General features: G+C 42.1%; 1 protein-coding gene across 4 annotated transcripts in view; it reads left to right on the forward strand.

Annotated features, from left to right (window-relative positions):
- LOC119723821 (regulator of nonsense transcripts 3A-like) overlaps positions 1–22094 on the forward strand; it is an 83204-nt gene that overhangs the window by 18949 nt on the left and 42161 nt on the right. For 2 of the 4 annotated variants that reach the window (XM_038194698.1, XM_038194699.1), the window contains exons 4-7: positions 1261–1367; positions 11507–11605; positions 17312–17419; positions 17865–17947. In XM_038194698.1, the coding sequence (XP_038050626.1) occupies positions 1261–1367; positions 11507–11605; positions 17312–17419; positions 17865–17947 (397 nt within the window). The remainder of the gene's footprint in view (positions 1–1260; positions 1368–11506; positions 11606–17311; positions 17420–17864; positions 17948–22094) is intronic. The other 2 variants (XM_038194700.1, XM_038194701.1) reach the window with 2 other exon arrangements.

Here is a 22094-nt window from a genome sequence, read left to right on the forward strand (position 1 = left end):
TAAACAGAACTACAAATCCTTCCTTGATGGAACTTATACTTGAAACTTTACATGTCACAAAAAAAAGATGCTGAAACAGCCTTGTGTTTGTCCGAAAACATAAGTCTAGTTATTTTTATGCCCCTTCCGTGTGTGTGTGTGCGTGTGAGTTTGTCTTACATTCCCTATGTGGACTTGTGAACAAGAGATGTCCACATAATGTAGGTTGTGTTAACGTTATGTGGACTAAGCCGTGTCCACATAAGGTTTTGCCCTTTCTGGAAAACAGGTTAAGAGGCATTTTTGGGTTAGGTTTATCTGTAGCAGAATGAAAAAAAAACACTATAGGGAATCATAGAAAAAAAAATTGGGTTAAAAGAGTTTTCACAGTTTAAGTAAAGTTATTTTTTGTACCGAGTTGTCTTAACTACACGAAAACAAAGGAATGTCCACACAAGGTATGTAACGTAAACCTGGGTGTGTGTGTGTGTGTGTGTCCGGACAAATCTTGTCAGCGCGATAACTTGAGAAATACTTAACATATGAACTTCAAATTTGGTTTGTGTATTGTTCTTGGTAATCCTAAGAACCTTTTGCATTTGGGGCTGAAAGGTCATGGGTCAAGGTCACAGTGACTAAAACAAAAGAAATTTTGTCAGCGCGACAACTTGAGAAATACTTGACACACCTGACTTGTTGTAATTTGTGGTCAACGGTAATTTAGTCAATGCATTTTCTCTGCCCTACATGCTACGATTTTGGTTTTATTTTATGAAATAGATGCCATTCAAAGAGCTTAAGTGTGATGCACAACTTGGCTTTGTATGTGCTATAGTTTTGGAAATAAGAATTTAAAGTTTAAAGAGGTCATATGATTTAGTCAGAAGGTTATTGACCGGTATCTCAAAAAAATAAGCCAAATTACAAAAGATTTCAGTTCTGGATGGTTTATCATATAGGCCAATCTTCACACCAAATATTGTTGCAATCTGTGAGAGTTGGGTGAAAAATCAAGTTTAATTGACATGGAATGACCCTTACCAAGAATTAATAATGTTAAAAACTATTAAATTCACAGAGCCAATGAATAAAGTACTTGATCACATCCAAGAAGTTAAAGTTTATACATTCTTGATGTCATCTATTGTGTCAAACGAATAAATGCAAAAAAAATGCTATTTTTTTCATTATGCTGATGGGGCTAGTTCAATGACGCTTGTAAATGTGAACCAGACTTTAACATAAAGTTCAAACTTTCCTTGTTTTGTTACTGTTATTCAGTTTAGAAATCAGTGCTTTCTGCCGAGCCTACATCAACGTTATCAATCAGGAGGACATTTTGCCTTTCAGAGACCAGTGGGATGGGTACCCATTTACTGATACGAAAGGTAAAGCATTCGTATTACATTTGATATTAGCTGTGCATGTGGGCAGTTCCACGTGAAAGTGGACATGGCTAAAAAGTGGAAAATTTATTAAGTCTATAGAGTCTACTCCGTCATCTCACCCAAATAGCAACTACATTTGCATTTTTCCTTTTTTGCAGGCCAATTTGCTAAACATTTAATTGCACAATCAGTTCTTCAAGTGTTTCTTCAATAAATATTCATAAATACCTAAGACAGTTTACGCATTCCTATTGGTCGAGAGCCCGTCACGTGGCCGGTCTTAAACGGATGATAAAGACATGGCTAGCTGGTCTTAAACACTTTTCCAGTGTCACAATAAAATGTGGACTCCTAAAAATCCAGTGCCTCTTATCGTTTCATTGGTTGAACGTTCACAATCCTCACGTAGGCATGCGCAACACTACCAGGGAGTCAGAATTTTAAAGTTCTAAATTCAAAACGCAACGCGCCAGGTGCGTTCTGCGCGACATCGCGCAGAACATGATACGCGCGCGTCAATCTCCATAAAAGGGTTGTTTACATCTTACTCGCCAGCTGAACACTCCATTATTTTGCAAGAGGGATGTTTCAAAAAGCATAAAGTGAATTTGTTGAACAAAATCGGGATGTTTTGAACGAATTATATGATTTTTTCTTACCGAAAAGGTATTTATGAATGGGAATAAATATGTGCTCCGTCGGTATTTATCACTCTGTTTAAGACCACTTAGAGTCTGGGTGCTGATAATCCGGCTCGGGTAATTATCAGCACCCAGACTCTAAGTGGTCTTAAACAGAGTGATAAAAACCTCCGAAGCACACATTTATTCCCTTATTAAAACAATCAAGTAAGTTTTTGAGTTAATTTAGTGGTGCTTAGTTTCGCGATTTATTTGTAGACTGCTGTGTGCTGTTCCTAACATCTATATGTAGTTGCCCAGAGAAGGTGGAGATGATCAGTCCACCCCTGGCTTAAGGCTTTTTGCACAGTGAATATATATCACTCTATTCAGACTAGTTGTTGTGCATGGCATATCGTGATCTAGTCTAGATAGATAGAGAGATAGTTTAGTTTATTATTTTTACACTCGTGGCCAATGGCGAAATTACAGTAAATATTACAAATGTAAGAAAAACATTAAAATTACAAGATGATAAAAAATAAACAACTTATCAGAAATGAAAACTACATGAAAAGATTCATTGGGACATAAATTAACCACCAATATTTACACACAAACATACTGCAACTACCTATTTAATAAATTGACAAAATAAGGAAGGGGACTGTTTCTGAAACGAGAAGTCCAGGTACGCAGCAGGGAGACATTATGGGCACTGTGCAGATTGCGAGAATGACTCTCATATCTAGTAGGAGGAGAAGGTCTTTAGTGCAGGTAGACTTGGAGAGCCTTTCCGCAAACTGCTGACCGTGATCTTCTCTTCTGCTAGACAAAGACTCAAGCTCACAGTCTTGAAGAGCGTCATTGTATGAAATAAACTTACTACCCAAGACTATCCGGCATGCTCACCGTTGCAGAATTTCTAATTGAGAGGATTGTTTACATGTGAGTGAGGAATGCCAAACTACATCAGTATGTTCTAGCAATGGCGGAATATAACCTTTATACGCAGTAACAAGTTCCGGTTTAGTAAACCTAAATTTTTTTCAGCAGACGGAGCAGGTATAATTTACGGTTAGCTTTGACGGAAATCTCTGAAATAGTTTTGTTCCATTAAAGGTTGTTCTGTATCCAAACACCAAGAATTTTTGCCTGGTCAACAAACTGAAGGGGGCATTGATTGAACTTAAGAACAGCGGGGACAGGGGCTTGTTGTTTGTAACATATCTGGAGGGTCTGACACTTGGTTGGATTTAAGCAAAGCATATTATCATCACACCATTGACTAAATTTATTAAGAATCTCCTGAAGCTGGCTATTACACAAATAAGAACAGTTTTCAGCTAGTGTCGGATCATCAGCATATTTCCAACGATTCATATTGTCAGGAACATCTTCAACAGCATCATTAATGATGGCATGGAAACCAATTGGTCCCAGCTTAGTACCCTGTGGAAGGCCACCGGTCAGAGTTGTGTATGTAAACCATGTTTAATTGTATCAAACACATTGCATCCGTGGGTTGAGAAAGCCGCACAACCAAGGGACGATGGATCTGCAGACTCCCAAGCGGATGAACTTTTCAATCATCAGGCTATGGTCCACCATGTCAAGCGCTTTGGAAAAGTCCGTCAGAACCACCGTCCCAACGTTGCCAGCCCTATCAGCACCCTGATGCAGGAAATGAAGAAGGCTAATCAAATAATGTGCAGTACTTATACCCTTAATTTTACCAAATTGGTGAGGATCAATCTTATCACTAATATCTTCCAAAACCCATCCTGTAATAAAACTTTTCTGCAATTTTGGCAAAGGAATCAGTTAGTGAAATGGGGCGTAACTTATCAGTTTTGGTATGGGCACAACAATGGCTTTCTTCCACCGCTGTGGGATTCATTATAAGAAGAATTTAAATTGTCGCAGATGGGAATACTAAACTCGTATGTAAACTCCTTAATGATTTTAGAAGAAATGCCATCAGGGCCACTCGATTAACTTGAGGGGGACTAGGAGCAGGAAGAAAAGCTTCCAAAGTACCAAGATCCAGAGGTGGAATTCCAGAGGACACTTTAATAAAAAAAAATCATCTAAAGAATCAGCAGTCTTGGTATGATCATGCTGACTGATACCTGGGATGGAAATGCACAGCTCAGTCTTGTCATTCCTGGTCATTGAGCGTATTTGTTGATGCCATTTTCTGGGGTCAGTCGACTGTAATTCACGCACCATATTAACATAATAATTGACCTTACACAAATTTACGTATTTCAGATTTCACTTGATTACGTAATAATCTGAATTCACCTTTAGAGAATGCACTTTGGCGTGACTTAATCAAAGATTTAATTTTTTGAATAATCCATGGTTTGTCATTATTATGGCATCTAACTGTCAATTGTATTGCTTATAGAATGATATACGGCATCTGTTTTCTGCTGTGTTAACTCAGCATCAAGGACATTATTCCAGTCCTGGGCCTGAATCCACCTCCCGAACTCACGAACCTGAGAATCTTTCATTGGATGATAAGTCTTTTTTGTATTAACAATTTGTTAATTTGGTGTCCTCTAGAATTCCACACAATGCAAGAAAGATCGCTCTTACCAATTGGACAAGATACACAGGGGGCATCATAAAAACAGTCAATGTTTGTCAAAATTAAATCAAAAATTGCATCCTTGCAGGTAGGAAATTTGATAATTTGCTTGAGATTTTGAGAACAAGTAATGGACCTATAAATGTTCTTGTTGTTAAAGTCTCCAAGTAGAACAAAACCAATGGCAGGGTATTTTGTTGCCAAAAAAATCCATAGTCTCTTGAAGATGAAGTTCAAGTTGGTCCTGATGCGGGAAGCCTGGGGGGTTATATACACCACACACTGCGATGACCGAGACTGACCGCAGAAGCTGCTTAGGCTGTACAAGGGTCCATACACACTCCAACTTATCAGGCAGGGTGCTGTCAGATTTAACATAAAGTGCCGCTCCCCCACCTCTCATATGGCTGCGATTCTTAAAAAAGAGTTGGTAATCATTAATTGAGGTCATATTGTCGGGAAGATTTTGATGAAACCAACTTTCTGTCACAATGCCAATGTCAATCAATTCGTGACGAAGAATGATCTCATGTTCACCAAGCTTATTAACCAACAACTGAGCATTGGTCAAGAGAAAAGAGGAAAAGTCATTGACATGACGTTTACTGGTCAAACTCGAATTTGCAGGAGTTTTAGGAATAGGGGTTAACACTCTGATGCAACTGTCATGGCGACATGGATCCTCAGGACTGTTGATCGTGGTTCTCACAGTTGTATTCACAGTGATCTTCCTATACATGTCTCTGCCAGCTCTACGTCCACGATGAACACGTCTTTGAAGTCCAAGATCATAAATTCTATCACTAAACTTCCGCAGGCACAAAATAAGCTTGACTGGCATCTTTAAGCTTATATAATTCACCAATGCTATATTTGATTCTACTTTTACAATGCGGTTATCATCATGTGGAGTGCACTGCCCTGGCAGTAAAGTTATGCCAGTATTAACAAGTTTGGCACCGTTGTTTAATACCGCATTGGGTAATGTTCGCTCAAATTGGCAGTTCTGGTTTTGTCAGTACTCACAGCAGTTGAATCAATAGCTCTATGGAAAATCCGTATACAAAATACGGTGGATGTTTCTGGTCCCTGATTTTTTGACACATCATTAAAGACAGTTAGATCAACCAGAGGATCTGCACCAGGAACAAACAGTGAAACATACCCATGCTTTGTCTGTTTACTCACTGGTATTCTGGGAGGTCGACAATGTTCTTGGTTCAAAATCCTCGGTGCATTGACTTTTCGTGAATCCAAAGGGCATAACTGCATACATATTTCAGTTTTTCCAGTAAGGCATTCCAGGAAGGCAAGAAGAAGCACCAGGTGAAAAACGCGTTCCGCAAATGGGTTGATGACTGCCGCCATATTTGTTTTGAGTCAATCAGTTTGTGAAGATAGGCTGATATTGAGAAGCCAAAAATACTCACTCCTCAACGAAACTCCAATGAAACAAAAAGAAGGATAGCCGTAAAACATACAACAGTCAATATGTGTTGCAATAAAAAACATGGATGGACACATACAAAGTAGATATTCACAGATTAAAATGTAAAATCACGAGCAGTAAAAGATTAAGCAGGCAGCCAAACAAGGGCGCCCTCAACCGTAGTCTAGTCCTTAATGGGTGAAGGGTACCAGTTAACCCAAGGACTTAGCCTCAGGACCACCACGAGTAGTCCTGCCCATAGCGAGAATGAAACCAACTTCTTTTTGGGGCATGATCATTTCCGCCGCGGCGGGCTTGGTCCTTCCGGGGGCCATAAGACCATCACTCACCTCAGGCTCGACCCACATTACCACTACTGCCCACAGCGAGAAGTAACAGACTTCTTCTCTGGGCATTTATTGCTTCCGCATTAGTCGTTTTTGGTCAAAAGCATATAAAGAAACAGGGACAAACCCTTCCGAGCAACCATTCTCTGCCAGTGGCATATGTACATAAGCCTTTTCAGACAGGAACACGTCTGCCTCGCTACAGTGATTTTTTTTAACTCGAAGAACAGCTGTCTGATTGGTCATCAGCACAACGTCGGACCTGTGAGCCAGTGACGCCATTGCTACTTAATTGCATTCCTTGGTATGCCAGTGATTGTGCCGCAATCCACCCATTCATAAAGAAAGCGGACCGTGTTCTTAGTGCTTTCTTGAGAAGCATTCAACTGAGTACTCCTTGCTATGGCCTCACGTAGCAGACATGGTGAAAAGTCCCCTGATAAAACGTATCAGGAGCTCACAGCGGAGACACGGCTAATGGGAAACAACATGGGAAAGGCCCAGCAAAGCGACGAACACTAAAACAACTCCCAGCTGTTTGAAACCAAAGAAAAAGATCACGGATAGTACATGCACACCATCAGAACCGGCTGGCTTATTATATATCAAGCCAGTCCTCAAAAGGACATATGGGGGAAATCCTGCGGTCCTGGCAGTAATACCACGGCCCCTGTTCTGCCAACGAATGATTTGCCACTAACCCAACTGTCCTCGCATGACATGGCATCTATCTCAGGTTTTGATCAGTGTTCTGGCGTTCAAGTGCTCAATCTTTCAAGTACTCAGGACAGTTACATGTACCGGTAAGTCATCCTCCAAAGAAAGATAAGAAACACATTAAATACGTAAGAGCCGATACCAAGGGCGGATCCAGGGGGGGCCAAAGGGGGCCATGGCCCCCCCAAAACGAAATCATTTTTTTTTTTTTATGTGACATCGCAATAACGGCAGGCAATGAGTACACCACCATCTTTTCCTCAAAAAAAAACATTGGTTAAAGTGGTCAGAAATTGCCTCAGATCGCACCACAGAGCATCTAGAATCCAAAATTTTTTCGGGGCCCTTAAGCGGGCCCCGAACCCCACGCCGTAATTTTTTGACCCACTTTTTGACATCGCAATAAAGGCAGGCAATGAGTACACCACCATCTTTTCCTCAAAAAAAAAAACCTTGGTTAAAGTGGTCAGAAATTGCCTCAGATCGCACCACAGAGCATCTAGAATCCAAAAATTTTTCGGGGCCCTTAAGCGGGCCCCGAACCCCACGCCGTAATTTTTTGACCCACTTTTTGGGGGGACCAAAAATTTTTTGGCCCCCCCAAAATTGTGTTCTGGATCCGCCCTTGGCCGATACCGACCATCATGTGGAGTACTGTGGCCTCGTGGTTAAGGGCACTGATTCGTGATCTGCGGGTAAAGCTGCAGGTTGTGGGTTAGAGTCCTGGCGGGGTCATGGTGCGTGTGCCCTTGGGCAAGGCACTTTGTCACTCATTGCTTCTCTCCACCCAGGAGTAAATGGGTACCTGTGAGGGCAGAGATGGTTATTGTGATTGAATTAGCTTCCTTGCGCCTAACAGGCTGCATCGAGCTGTATACTCCCCAGGGAGCTGAGATGGTATTTGGAATGTTTTATGTGCCCAATGAGCAGGGGTAATAATGATGTAGCGCCTTGAGCACCAGTCCTGGTAGATACGTGCGCTTTATAAATATCCACTATTATTATTATCATCGTCCTCATCAGGCGACTCTTCCAACGGACATTCCTGTCATTTATAGAAGAAAATAAAGGAAGTATCTACCAAAGATTTCATGAAAGCCTATTCATCAATATCTGCTCTTGCAGCACAAAGAGCTCCAAGAGTCTCTACGTCCACTTATTTGGAACAACATTTACAAATGCCAAAATCGGGTGCAAAAATGTGGAGACCCTTTCGTCAATTCATTTCCCTTAGGGAAATGAAATATTACCAGTTCGCTAAAGGCAGAGACCGAGCATTACCTGGTACTTATAGTGGTAGTACCACCAATTCCCGATATAGCTAAGTACAAATTCCCAATGATAGTGCACAGTCAGTTCATTCAACGATAAGTTGTACACAGTACATCCGCCATGCGTCTGTAATTCCATATGGAGAGTGTGGTCGCGGGGTCAGGTCATCGACGACACATAGACAGTTTCCCGAATGTTTTTCTGGTTGAATTCGATTACGCTTCTGACACCATATTTTGTTCAGTATTCCCTTGGAGAGAACTTTAAGTCTGAGATCAATTAATGATATAATTGAATGACACAAATGACACAGAGACAGTTCTTTAGATTCTTTCGTCTAAGAAGTTAGGGTCATGTTCCATTCTCAGTCTAGCTCTAGTGACCTCGTGTATGGACTTACTAAGTGTAACACAAGAGGGCGCTATTATCGTAACAGTTACAAACCTTGGTGGGTAGGTACCTTGATAAGTGACGTCATGATGACAAGTCATCAACTGATTTTTTAACAATTTTTGAAATATTAATATTTTGTTCTAATTGCAAAAATTATCATGAAATGCACTCGGATTGACTTCAAAGTATGCACAGACCAAGACCCAAAGCTAATATTGTTCTAGTCTTGGTCCAAGGCTGGATTTGGAAAATGTTTGTTTAATAACAGGTCGCCTGCGCCTAGCTAGCACGCTATAATGCAGCCGAACGACATCAAGGGTAGAGGACGCTATCAACGAGACGAACCAAATCCAGTCTTGTCAATTCAGGCAGGCCTCCCCGGAAAATTCTGAGCATGCCTCACGCGTGCACACTCCCGGCCATGAATAATATAGCTTGGGCTGTGCATAATGTTGACGTATCACCTTGAGGTGTTAGTACACGTAGTGTAGTTTGTGTGGTGTATTGAAAAAGAAGGAGTCGGCATATTGGGAAGCTAGTGGAAATTTATGGATAAACCATTTGTAAAATTAATTCCCATTCAAAGAATAAATAGGCCAAACTACTGAAACATCAGCCAAAAGCTTTTTTCTCAATCTTATCACGTCGATGTTTCAGCAATTTGCAAGCAATTAAAATATGAAAAAAAGTAAAACTGCTGCAAACTGCTTACTGACTGGATGGACCTGAAATATATAAATCTTAAAATTAATGTGGCCTGACGTTGCGAACTTAGCAAGTTCTTCTTCAGAGGCTAAAACAGAAATGACAGAGGTACATACATTAACATGGGGGTGCACACAAACATGCAGGGCTGAAAGAAGAAACAAAAAAGGAGGATTAGGTGTGAAAGGTGTGGAAAGATGCAGGGGAGGGTGGATGAGAGAACAAAGAAACAAAGGGAGATGGCAAACCACAAGGGGTCTTGTGTAAACAGGGGAGGGACCAGAAAGGGGAAGGATCAAAGGTCACAGGGAGTGGGAACGGACAAAAGAGTGTGAGAGTGAAGGGATGATGTGGGGGGGGGGGGGACAGTATTGAGGTGGAAAGGGATGAAAGATGGGGAAGATGGGTAAACACAAACAAGGAAGACCAGATGGATTATCTGTAACAGAAGACAATGGAGGAAGAAAAGGATTAATCATTTCCAAGTTGGATGTTGAGACCATGTGGTTGAATAGTTCGAAGACGATTCATCCACACTTTCTCTCTGCTGAGGCGAACTGAGTCCTTGCGATGGCCAAGAGATTCAATGCCCTGCAAAATCATATCAGAAATGGAGTGGTTAGGCAGGTTGAAGTGATGACCAACAGGGGTGTCTAGTTTCTTGGTGTTGACCGTTGACCGGTGGGCATAGAAACGCTTCTTGAGCGTATTCTTAGTCTCACCTACATACTGCACTCCACAGACCCTGCAAGAAATGAGATATATGACATTAGAGGTGTTACAAGTGATGTTACCAATGGTTCTATGGGTAGTGACAGAAGAGTGGCCAGAAAAGGAGTCAGACTCCTGGATATGAATCTGGCAGACAACACATCTGGAACTGCACTTGAAAGTACCATGCTGGGTGGGAGGGGATGCATCTAAGGAAGGGACTTCAGCTCGAACAATCAAGTCCCGTAGATTTCGAGGACGCCTGTAAGCCAATGTGGGGCCGTTGGGGATGGCGCGGGCAAGGCGATCTGAAGTATGGAGGATATGGTGATTGTCATTAGTGATTTTGCGAAGGGGAGGGAGATTGGGGTGAAACGTGGTAACCAAGGGAATCATGGGTTTGGCCATGGCATCAGGGGCCTTTCCCGTGAGAGCTAGATTTCTGGGGATAGCTTTAGCTCTGGCAATGGCACGATGAACTTGGCGAGAGCTGTGACCCCTGGCCACCAAGTTGTTCCTCAGTATCTGTGTATGGCGGGAGAAATCGGAATCATTAGAACAAATTCTTCTGAGTCTGAGTGCCTGGCTAAACGCTATGCCAGTTTTGCAGTGCCTGGGGTGACAGCTGGAGGAGTGGAGGTACTGGTGGGTGTCTGTGGGTTTGGAATACAGGTCAGTGGTTAGTGAGTTGCCTTGCTTGCGGACGGTGACATCCAGAAAGTGGGTTTGGTGAGCCGAGAACTCCGATGTGAATTTGATGGTTAAATTAAAATATCTACAATGTACTTGATTCGGTCCGAGTTGGTTGTACGCTGGGGTTTGGCACACCTAAAGGATTAATACTTATGCACTGCGGCCCGCTCAATATTACAAATTCAACACTGTCAACCATTTTGTGAGCTTGCCGTAGTCGCCGTGTTCGCAGCAAAAATGCTGGCCTGTCCCCGACCCCATCAACGGCCTGAGTTCATTATCGCCCACACTCTGCGGCAAGGCCCGGCAGTCAGACTCAGCGCCAGACTGGCCGGCTCCATACGCGAAATGTAGTGAAATTTACCGGCACAAATAACTTGTCCAACGACCATTCGGTTTTGCTTCTATGCGCATGCTTTATTATTCATGCTAATGCCGCGCTTGAGGCATGCGAGGAATTTTCTGGGGAGGCCTGCCCGAATCGCCAAGACTGGATTTGGTTTGTGTCGTCGATAGCGCCATTTATCGTTCGGCTGCACAGCGCGCTTGGCCACGTTGGCGGGTGGGGACGGCCTGTATGTAAACAAACATTATCAGTTATCCAAAATGTTTTCTGTTGTTAAGCTAATGTAATGCTTTATGTTCTTTTCCAGGTACTGAATATCCTGCAGTGGTGGAGTTTGCTCCCTACCAGAAAATTCCTAAGAAACAATGCCGGAAGGTAGACCCTCGCTGTGGTACCATAGAGAATGGTAACTAAAAAGAATTGTGATATGCAGCCCTGTAAAAACAATCTTTCTGTTTTAGTAGCCTAGAATTGTGCTTAGATTTTCCTGATACCACACAAATGGTCAAGTTATGTTAAAATTGGTATCTACGTACTTTTTCCAAAGTTCAGTTTCTTTTCCAAATTTTTTTTTAAAGGAATATAACGTCCTGTAACATATAAAATAATTGCATTTGCAGATGTTTTTACAGTTTTAAATTTTTGTTTTAATAGCGCGCTTAAGTTCAGAAAGTTGTGAGCGAAATTAATTAGGCCAAAAACAAAACAAAAATACTTCTGCTTCCGATTACATCTTGGCATTTTTGTGATGTCTAATCTGACCGTACCTGCAACCAGTGCACCGCCCTGGCCATTCATGCATAGACTGGTTACCACATTTCCATCATGTCTTCTTTGGCACTTGTGCGGCACAGCAGGAACCAGTCATCGCTGCATTGAGCTTGGGGACGTGTTTTGATATCATCACAGTGACATCGAATTGCGAACTAGTTATCACAAAGCAAACTTGGTAAAACATGTAACAACAGGACGCAAAATGGTTGTTGAGAGGTGTTTTGTGAAGACAGAAAAACAGGATTTTTGCTTTTTCGCTTCAAAGCGGAAAAGCATTGTTTTTGTTCCGATTTTTTTTTCCTATTTCTTTTTTTTTCTTTTTGTTCTATCCTAAATCCCAAAGACTTTGCACACGTTTTGTTCCCCGTGGCATTTTGGACCTAAAACTAACTCGTATTCTAATGAAACTTGTCCCATGTAAAGACCCCATAGTGCCATTGTGTACCGAAGAGTGACGTCACGATGACGTCATCATGGGTCACGTGACATCATCTTCAATATGCAAACTTTAACACCCTATATCTAGAGAAATGTAAGTTCGAATGAGTTGAAACTCAGTGTGTAGGTAGACCAGGATGTGTTATAGACGAAAATTGAAATGATGTCATCATGACGTCATCGAGTGATTTTACATCGATTTTTGAAGTTTTGGACCTTTGAGCCATATCTAACGAATGCAATATGCTAAATTCAAAATTCTTTTTGTATTATGTTTGTTAGGTAACAGTCATACTCACAAAATTGTGAAAATAATGTGATGTCATTATGACATCATCAAAAATGTTTTTTTTTAAAACACATATAAGGGAATGTCCAATCGTCGTAAAACTTGGTGGGTGGGTAGATAATAGAACTAGTACAAAAAATCTCAAATGACGTCACGATGACATCAGTAGATTTTCTACATTTTTTGAAATATTTACAATTTTATTCTGCTTACAAAATTCAACACTTTTATTCGTCTGATTGGCTTCAAACATGCTAAATTCAAAATTCTTTTTGTATTAAGTTTGTTATTAATTAGGTATCTGCACAATTTTTTTCTGAAAAATGTGTGACGTCACGATGACATCATCAAAAATGTGATTTTTCAAAACACATACAAGGATTAGTCCGATTGACTTGAAACCTGGTGTGTAGGTAGATACTGTTAATAGTATGCAAAATCTGAAATAAATTCATGATGAGGTCATCAAAGTTTTGTTTATCAATTTATAATGTTTTAACATTTTCTTCTATAATGCTTTAATGCATTTTCAAATATATTTCTTGAATATGAATATTTAAAAAAAGAAAATGCAGAAAAGCATATGTCCTGTTCATCGAACAGGCATAGACCTCTAGTTTTTCTTCCCTTTTCTTTTTGTTCTAAACCAAATTCCATAGACTTTGTGCACGGTTTATTAACCACGCAACTTTTGACCTAAATCAAATTTGTATTCTGATGAAATTTACAATGTATAACTACCCCATAGTGAGCTTGTGTCCCGAAGAGTGACGTCACGATTACGTCATTATGGGTCACGTGACGTCATCTTAAACATGCAAACTTTAAGACCCTATATCTAAAGAATTGTAAGTTCGATTGGGTTGAAACTCGGTATGTAGGTTGACCGGGATGTGTTATAGGTAAAAATTGAGTTGACGTCATCATGACGTCATCGTGTGATTTAATATAGATTTTTGAGGTTTTGGACCTTTAAGCCTTATCTCACGAACGCAATATGCTAAATTCAAAATTCTTTTTGTATTATGTTTATTAGGTAACAGGTACATTCACAAAATTGTGAAAATGTGTGATGTCATCATGACGTCATCAAAAATGCGATTTTTTTAAAACACATATAAGGGAATGTCCAATTGTCATGAAACTTGGTGGGTGGGTAGATAATAGTACTAGTACACAAAATCTGAAATGACGTCACGATGACGTCATCGGTAGATTGTTTACGATTTTTTAATATTTACAATTTTATTCTGCTTACAAAATTATATCAGCCCTGCGAAGCACGCTGATATACTGTGATCGTCAGATTTCTTTCTTCGGGCAAACGGTCATGTGGCCAATGAAAAAATGGCCATAACTCCTCAACTATTCAGCCGATTTCAAACAAACTTGGTCAAATTAAACCTTGACCCATGCCCTACCTAGCCATGTTCGTAAAATCTGGCTAATGGTCATCCAATGGTCAGTAGTGGTCATTAAATGAATATTTACAAAATGCTGCTTCTCCCACAGTCTTGACCCAATTAATGTAAAACGTGGTCAGTTATATCTTTGGACCAATTAAGCCTCACAAAAGTGTTCACAGAATTTTGCCAGTGGTCACCTAATGGTCAGGAGGGGTCATTTCTTCAGCTGATTGTCTAACACTATGTGCAATGAAGAAACATAGATATGGCAGGTTTTGTTAATCGGCTGGTACTGAAGGAGGCCAGTTCGCATGCATTACGTGTATTCGAGGAAAATATGGCAAGTTTTGTATAAACTTGGTTAGCATACACTACGTGCATTGCGGGAAACACAGATATGGCAAGTTTTGTTATCAGCTTGGTACCGGGCCAGTTCGTATGCATTACGGGTATTCATGGAATCGGAGTCATGGTAAGTTTTGTATTAACTTGCTTAGCATACACTACGTGAATTGCTTGAAACACAGTGAAGGAAGGGGAAAGGTAGAGGGAAGAAGAAAAAATGGAAAATGTATGCCTGACTAATCACCGCTGATCGAAACCCCGCGAAGCTAAAATCCGGTTCTGCAACCCATGGCAAAATACTGTACATTCTGTCATGTTGGCACGATCTGCCGCACGAGGTCGCTTCATATACGGCAGTTGACAGCTACAGCTGTGCAAAACACAAGCACGTGCTCACTCCAGGCATGCAACTTTTCCTCGGATCAGCTGATTTCCTCTTTTTTTACTTCCCATTGAAAATAGAAAAACACTGTACAAAGTCTGGGCAAAATTTGAATTTCCTCTTTTTTTTGTGATTTCCCAGTTGCATGCCTGTCACTCGCAGGTAGCTACGAATTGAGCTGATTCTTAGTGATGACTCAAAATCGTGGCTCAAGCTAAAGCGGGCAAATCTCGAAAGAGAGTTAAGCTACAGTTTTGATGTTATGTTTGTGATGTAATATATCAACTTTGATGATGACCAACCTCCCATCTCCCTAAACATGAGTACATTTTATTCAAAAAGTCGGGGAATTGGCCAGAAAAATTCCTCAGATTGCATCACAGGGCATCTAAAATTTTAGAAATGTGTTTAACACAGGGCTAGTCGTGACAAAAATGAGAAATTATAAGTAAGCCATCATGGTTGTGCTTGACACTTTTTAGGATGGCTCCTCTGTATTGAACCCTGCACTAAATTGTTTGTTCAAGGGTATGTTTACTAAGCGTCCTTCTCAGCCTAAACTTGTCCCAGCTTGGGATTTAGGAGAGGTCCTATGTACTCTGGGAAATCCCCCTGTGAATCTCTAGTGTCGGTACCCTGGTTGGATTTGTCCAAAAAAGTGGAGTCTCAACTCTTTATAACTTTGCTGCCCAGCATCCTGTGACACAATTTTTTCATGGATAGTTAAAGCTATCCAATCTAAATACCAGACAGTGCTCTGAACAAGTCCCTTCCTGGTCACTACACGATAGCGGTAACATTGAATGTCATGGGCACTGTTGCGGGGTGTTCCAGTGGAAGATATAATGCAGGCAGCATGTTCAAAAACAGCAATTACTTCCTTGTTATGTTACCCAAGAGATTGCAGCCCACTACCACCACCAATCTCGGTGCCAGTCTATACAATATAGGTCTAACGGGTAGGGAACAAATTGGACAACCCCTCTCCCAAATTATGGTGTTTGGTTGTCCAGTACCTGCTGGACCACCCTGCTCACCTTTTCCCACAATGGGCTCCTCGATTATGGTGCATGCTCTGACTATTGTAGGGGCGCTGACAGGGCCCGTCGCCAAAGGGGGGGGGGGGGGGGGCCGGGCCCCCCTTGGCGAGCCATTGGCCCCCCCCTCCCAACTGCAAAAGCCGTACATGTTTTAATCTTTGTGTCAGGATAATGATTCACACAAGACTTATTGTAAGCTCTAACAATGTTGTGTTGTCTAACTCTTATTCTTAACCCTCCGAGCAGCAAAGTGGTGATTTCATTCTCCACATTTTCCAAATATGGGCATATTTCTTTGCCAATAAGGCCAAGCTTCCATGTAATCCTCACCCCAACTATACACCACAAGCCTGTAGACTCCCATTGGCCAGACCCTACCCACTCCGGAGTAAGGAGTGTTGAAAGACAGAAGCCAAGATGGCGCCAAATGCTTTTGTGCAGTAATGGGAGATCTTAGTGGCCAACCCCTAATTGCCGCCGATCCCTTTGTGTCAACCCCTCGTGCCGCCAGAGCCCAGACAGGTTGTAAACAATCCCTGGCCATGTGAATGACCTATATCTTGTGCATGTACAGGCATGCCAGGGTTATTGACCTATAAACACATGTGGTGATAAAATTCTCCACGTGGTTCCATGGTGTAATTTTTTTGATAAGCTGCTCGGAGGGTAGCCATGCTCTCAAGTCTCATTCCTTTGTCTTAGCAATCTTATGTGTGTGGGTGTGTGACCTTTCTATACTCCAGTGTGTGTGTGTACTAACTTGAGGTCACATACAGAGGGCGCTGTACCATGTGACCATTAACATTTGTTACAGTACATGTACATGTATATTTGTATAGTAGTAGGCCCCCTAGTTGATACTATGGCCCCTCCTGATGCTCTGGGCTGGCGACGGCGCTGGTGCTGACGCAGGAGGGAACTGTTGCATCCTATATTGCAAATCTTGACTTCAACGGTTATTAACATAGCTAAGAAAATATGCAATTAAAGACCATTATCATGTTGGGCCATCGTGATTTTTTTCCCATTCAAATCAATGTAACCAAAGCGACTCTGGAAGGAAAGATAGTCTTGTTCCTTTTTGCACAAAACACATTATCATTCAGTATTGTTATTGGGTACAGTACTGTTATTGGGTACAGGGAACATGACTGAAATGGTGGCAGCATGACAAAGATCTGTTGGTCCTAACAGTCCCCTCATGGACAACCAAATGCCATAGTTTTGGGATTATCAGACAGTGATTGTTTGACCTAGACAAATAAATATCCTGTTTCCTACTTGGCTGCACACACACAAAATAATTTGGCATGGAAAAACAAACTTGCAGAGCTAAAAGGTGATTCCATATTATTCCATGCTCTTTCAGAGATACCCTAACATTTTAGCTAATGTCCCCTAGAATTTTAAAATATTCTAATTGTTTTGTATGTCTCAGATGATGATTTCCAGGCCTTTACAGAGTCCTTGCAAGCCGAGGTGGAGCGTTTGCCAAGTGCAGAGACCTACCTAGAGGAACTGGAGGCTAAACTTCATGAAAAAGAAGGTATGCAGTCCAGGCTGCCATGCCAGTTAAGAAATTCAACAGACAGTGCACCACTAAGTGTTTGCTTGGTGGAGGCCTCTTCTGAAGTTCATAATTTACTTTTATACAGTGACCCAGTTAAAGTCACTTCTATTTGAACTTGGTGTGGAACAGGCATTTGGTCATGATTGATGGCTTTGTTTACAAAGATATGTTGAGTCCTCATATCAGTTTTGTAGGAGGGAAAGTATAGGGTGACTTGCCCACGTAGCGTTTGAGTCACAGGCGACTTGCCTGCAAAGTGGGCGACAGGCTGCAAAGCTACCTCCCCCGCATAGTGGCAAGACGATGCCTCATAAAGCAAAATAAATACCATTTGGAAATGTCTCCAAATGGATGTCATTTTTGTACCTGCAGGTAAACCATGATTTGGGCACCCAACTGTTGCTTTTTTATTTGCTTTTAGCTCAAGAAATGACTCCACTTTTGGCCTTCCTCAAGAACAAGAAGATGGAGAGGATTGTGAGTATGAAAAAGGACAATTCCACGGTAATTTCATTAGATTTTTAGGCTCTTCGAGAAACACAAAAGAGTCTCTCAATTAAACACATTCGTTTCAACAGTCGGGCTTTTTTTTAAATTTGAACATGGCAACAGATTAAACTTGGGTAACTTTCATTACATAAAAAGGACATGCATAATTGTGTGTAGGTCTTGTTTCAAAAGTCTCCTCATACTGGACGTGCATTGATTAAAGTAATATATATGCTGGTAACTGATCTATGTATTGGTAGGGTAATAAAGGTAATTTCATTTCCCATTTTGGCCACACATCCTAAAATGGTGGTAACTTTCATTGCGGTAACTTATGTTACAGTTTGTCCGCCCATCTTTGGTACAAGTTTAAACAATTAAGATATGAGCAATCAATCAAAAAAAAATCTTTTGGCATAGAATTTGAAGCTTTCTCTCTGAAGTGCCAAAAATGACTATGATTTTAGACAAAAACATGTTCTTTTTTTTACCCAAAACACACTTGACTACATTCCATCCCACTGGCATTCCAACCAAATGACAGATCTTGTTGTCCCCTTTAATTTGATAACACAGTTGTTGTGATGCTTGTAGTTCTGAAGATGTAATAAATGTCCATGTCTTTGTTACTCAACTTACCTGTAGAGCAATCTACTTATGCATATTTCCTGAGACCAGCAGGTATTTACGCTCAGAGTTTACAAAATAGTGCCCTCTGGTGTCCTATCCATAGTGCCCCGCGCTCTTCTTCTTTTCTCTTAGTGGCAGGTCGGGTAGGACGTGTTTATGATACGCTCGTATTATTTCTTGTTTTTCGACTGCCCATTATCGCTATAAAAGAGAAGTTTTTGGTTTAGAGTTTGTGTAGTTGAGTTATAGTGTAGTGTGTTATTAGGGTTCGACCTTAATGTTTTTTTTTTCACTAGCCAGCCGTGCTACAGAAACAGACTCTTAACTAGCCCGCGGACATTTTCACTAGACCGCATGTCTTTTTCTTTTATAGAGTGTCTCATATTACACAACAATGTGCATACATGTAAAAGATGTATAGAGCCTGAAAGTTGACCCCTGGTGGCTCACTTTAGTGCCCCTCGAAAAGGAAAATTAAAGTGTAAGAGTCAGAGTTTTTCAAATTAGTTTGGGTACATTGATTTCTTCAGAAAATCACCCTCAGAATTTTATGGAAACTGAAAAATCGCATTATGTGAAAATGTCTTTTGGGACAGACAATTTTTTTGAATAATTTTGAAGGATTTATTTTCATTTACAAACCAATCTAAAATGACCGTTAATAAGTACTGTATGAAAACGTGATCCAAACAATCCTGAATAAATCTAGAATCCATCGGATGTACGCAGGTAAATCTTCCATCGTTTTCACGTTCTCACGCAAGTACGCGATGTGAAAACAGACATGATTCAACAAGACGACCTTGGAATGAAAATAGGTTCAAATAAAAATAAGTAAAATTCGTTCTTACACATTTCCAACTGATTTCTCATCTATTCTGAGGCATTTTTGTCAGTGTTTTTAATAAACAGATCTAAAAATGTAACCCTTTAAAACAGTTGATAAAATTAGATGCAAATTGATACAGGTTTGCTTTCTGAATTTATTGATTTATTTCTTCCTGTCCTTTCATCTTTGCTGTATCCCAATATTTTTTTAACTCACCAGCCGGGCTTCATAAGGAATAGTTTGACTAGCCCGCCACTGTTTTGACTAGCATTTGGCTAGTGGGCTACCGCTAATTTCCAACCCTGGTGTTAGTGAGATTATTCCATGAAAATGAAGCGTCTGCAGAGAACCGGCCCTGTCACAACTTGGGGGGGGGGGGGGGGAATTGTTCTTCCCCGGGATGGAACAAGTTCTCGGGAGACAGTCCACTTTCCTTAGAGTGTCTTCAAGCTTGCCGCGAATCCAATCTGTGAACGGGAGGCGTGGTGAATAAATAATCAAAATCCACCAGGGCGAAACGATAATAATCTTGTTCTCGCCTGGACAATGGCTGCCATTTGTCAGCGGACATAATGTTGCGAATTCGTTCCATGCACACAAGGAAGTATTGGGAACACCTTGTCGTTGTTCGTTGTTGAACCCATCCTGTGCTCATCAGTGGAGGGTAGTTATAGTACCCGAATCATGTCCCTTTGTATCAAAAAAAGTTCTGTTTCTGCAATGGACAACTGCTGCAACTGGTCTGCCCCCTCGTCATCATCGGATGAGCCACCTGAATGTGAGGGCCAAGTTGACTAGTGAATGAGAGCCGTCTGGAGGGGCAAGCTGCACAGAACCAAGGGACGGTGGCTGAGCAACTCCCTCGGACAAACGGGTGTAAGCTCAGCCTTGGCGGGGACACCGGAGCACGGCTAGCCTTTGTCCTTGTGCCATCCAACCATGACCAATGACTGACGGCTGCGGAGCGTGCAATGCAGGCAGGGACACTGGAGCACAGCTAAATGTGTGCGGTGTGTCCCTTCCTCCTTGAGCCACCCAACTGTGACCAAAGACCGAGGGTTGCTGAGTGTGGCTTGCCACCTCAGAAAGGCCGCCAATGATGCCCATCTGGCGTGTGGCCTGGTGGACATCATAGGTTTTTGCAGGTTAAGGATGTGCCCCATCCAGCTGCACCTATTCTCTCACTACCGACCCTGTCATCGCCAAATAAAGTCATCCCTTGCTGAGCCCTGGCTGATACCCCACCTCCGGTGGTGGCTGGACTTGCCAACCTCAAGGGAGGGGGGCATACTATTTGCAGACCCCGGCCATCGCTGACTGTCACGACAGATGCATCACTTTCTGGCTGGGGGGCCACCCTCCACTCATGCCAAGTGGCAGGTTGGTGGGGCTCCGAACACCGCTAAACAAACACGTAAACAAAGTCGAGATGTTAACAGTCTCCAACGCTCTCCAACATTTTCAGGTATCAGTGATAGGCCAGCCGCTCCTGGTTTGATGTGACAATGCCATGGCAGTGCTTACATCAGCCACCAAGGGGGCACACGGTCTGCTCAACTGTGTGCAGTTACATGGGAACTCCACAATTGGTGTTTGTGTAATAATGTCACACTTTCAGCAGTCCACCTCCCGACAGAGTGGACGCTGCACCCATAGGTCGCTCAATCACTCTTCCTGCTGATCAACTGACCACATGTTGATCTGTTTGCTTCTCGGATCAATCACCAATTAATACCGGTGTCCTGTGCAAGGGTCCATGACCCTGGCGCATGGCGCATGGCAGACGGATGCACTGACGATACCGTGGGACGGGCTGATTCCCTACACCTTCCCCCTGTTCTCCCTCATCCCTCGGTAACTGACCAAACTGGAGAGGAAAGACTGCAAGGTCCTCCTCATAGCTCCCTTCTGGCCGCACCAACCATGGTTCCCAAGGCTAACCAGACTCTGTGTTCACTGGCCAGTGGTGGTTCTTCCGTGGAGACTGGACATTCTGTTCCAACCCAGCTTTTCCCAGGTTTTCTTCACCCGGCTCTGCAGAAACTTCACCCGGCTCTGCGGGAACTTCACCTGACGTGCAGGGTGCTTTCACGCAATCCCTCAGCAAGGCAGGATTTTCTCAAGGATCTGTAGCTATTGCAGCCTGCAGTAGAAGAACATCGACCCAAAAAATTATGACAGGAGACTACGCCATTATTACAAGTGGTGTAGGAGCCGATCTCTGCATCCACTTGATACTTCTGTAGGGGAGGTTGCAGATTTCCTGGTAAACTTATTAGAAAGTAACCTCACTACGGCCGTAATTACAATTATCGTTCGGCAATAGTGGCTATTCATGGAGGTTTCCCGGACAGAACTTCGATGTCAAAGAGTCAAGCTCTCAGCTAGCTAGTCAGGGGATGTTTGTCATCCCCCCCCCCCCTCGCAACATGTGCGCTCATGCCTACATGGGATCTCTTCAACGTGTTATCCACGTTATCGAGATCTACATTTGAACCAATGGACAGTTCAACTAGCAGTGGCTATGTCTAGACAACGTAACAAACTGCATTCCCTTACAATAGAGACCGGCCATATCCGTTCAGGATGACAAATTTTGGTGCCTGGTCACGGCTCTGAAGTGGTACATTAACCATCCAAAGTCACTTCGAATCTGTCATTCACAGCTATTTGTCACGACAACCCGCCATATTTACCGGCTTG

The sequence above is a fragment of the Patiria miniata genome, unplaced genomic scaffold, assembly GCF_015706575.1.
Source record: "Patiria miniata isolate m_02_andy unplaced genomic scaffold, ASM1570657v1 HiC_scaffold_17, whole genome shotgun sequence".
In the NCBI taxonomy this organism is placed as follows: domain Eukaryota; kingdom Metazoa; phylum Echinodermata; class Asteroidea; order Valvatida; family Asterinidae; genus Patiria; species Patiria miniata.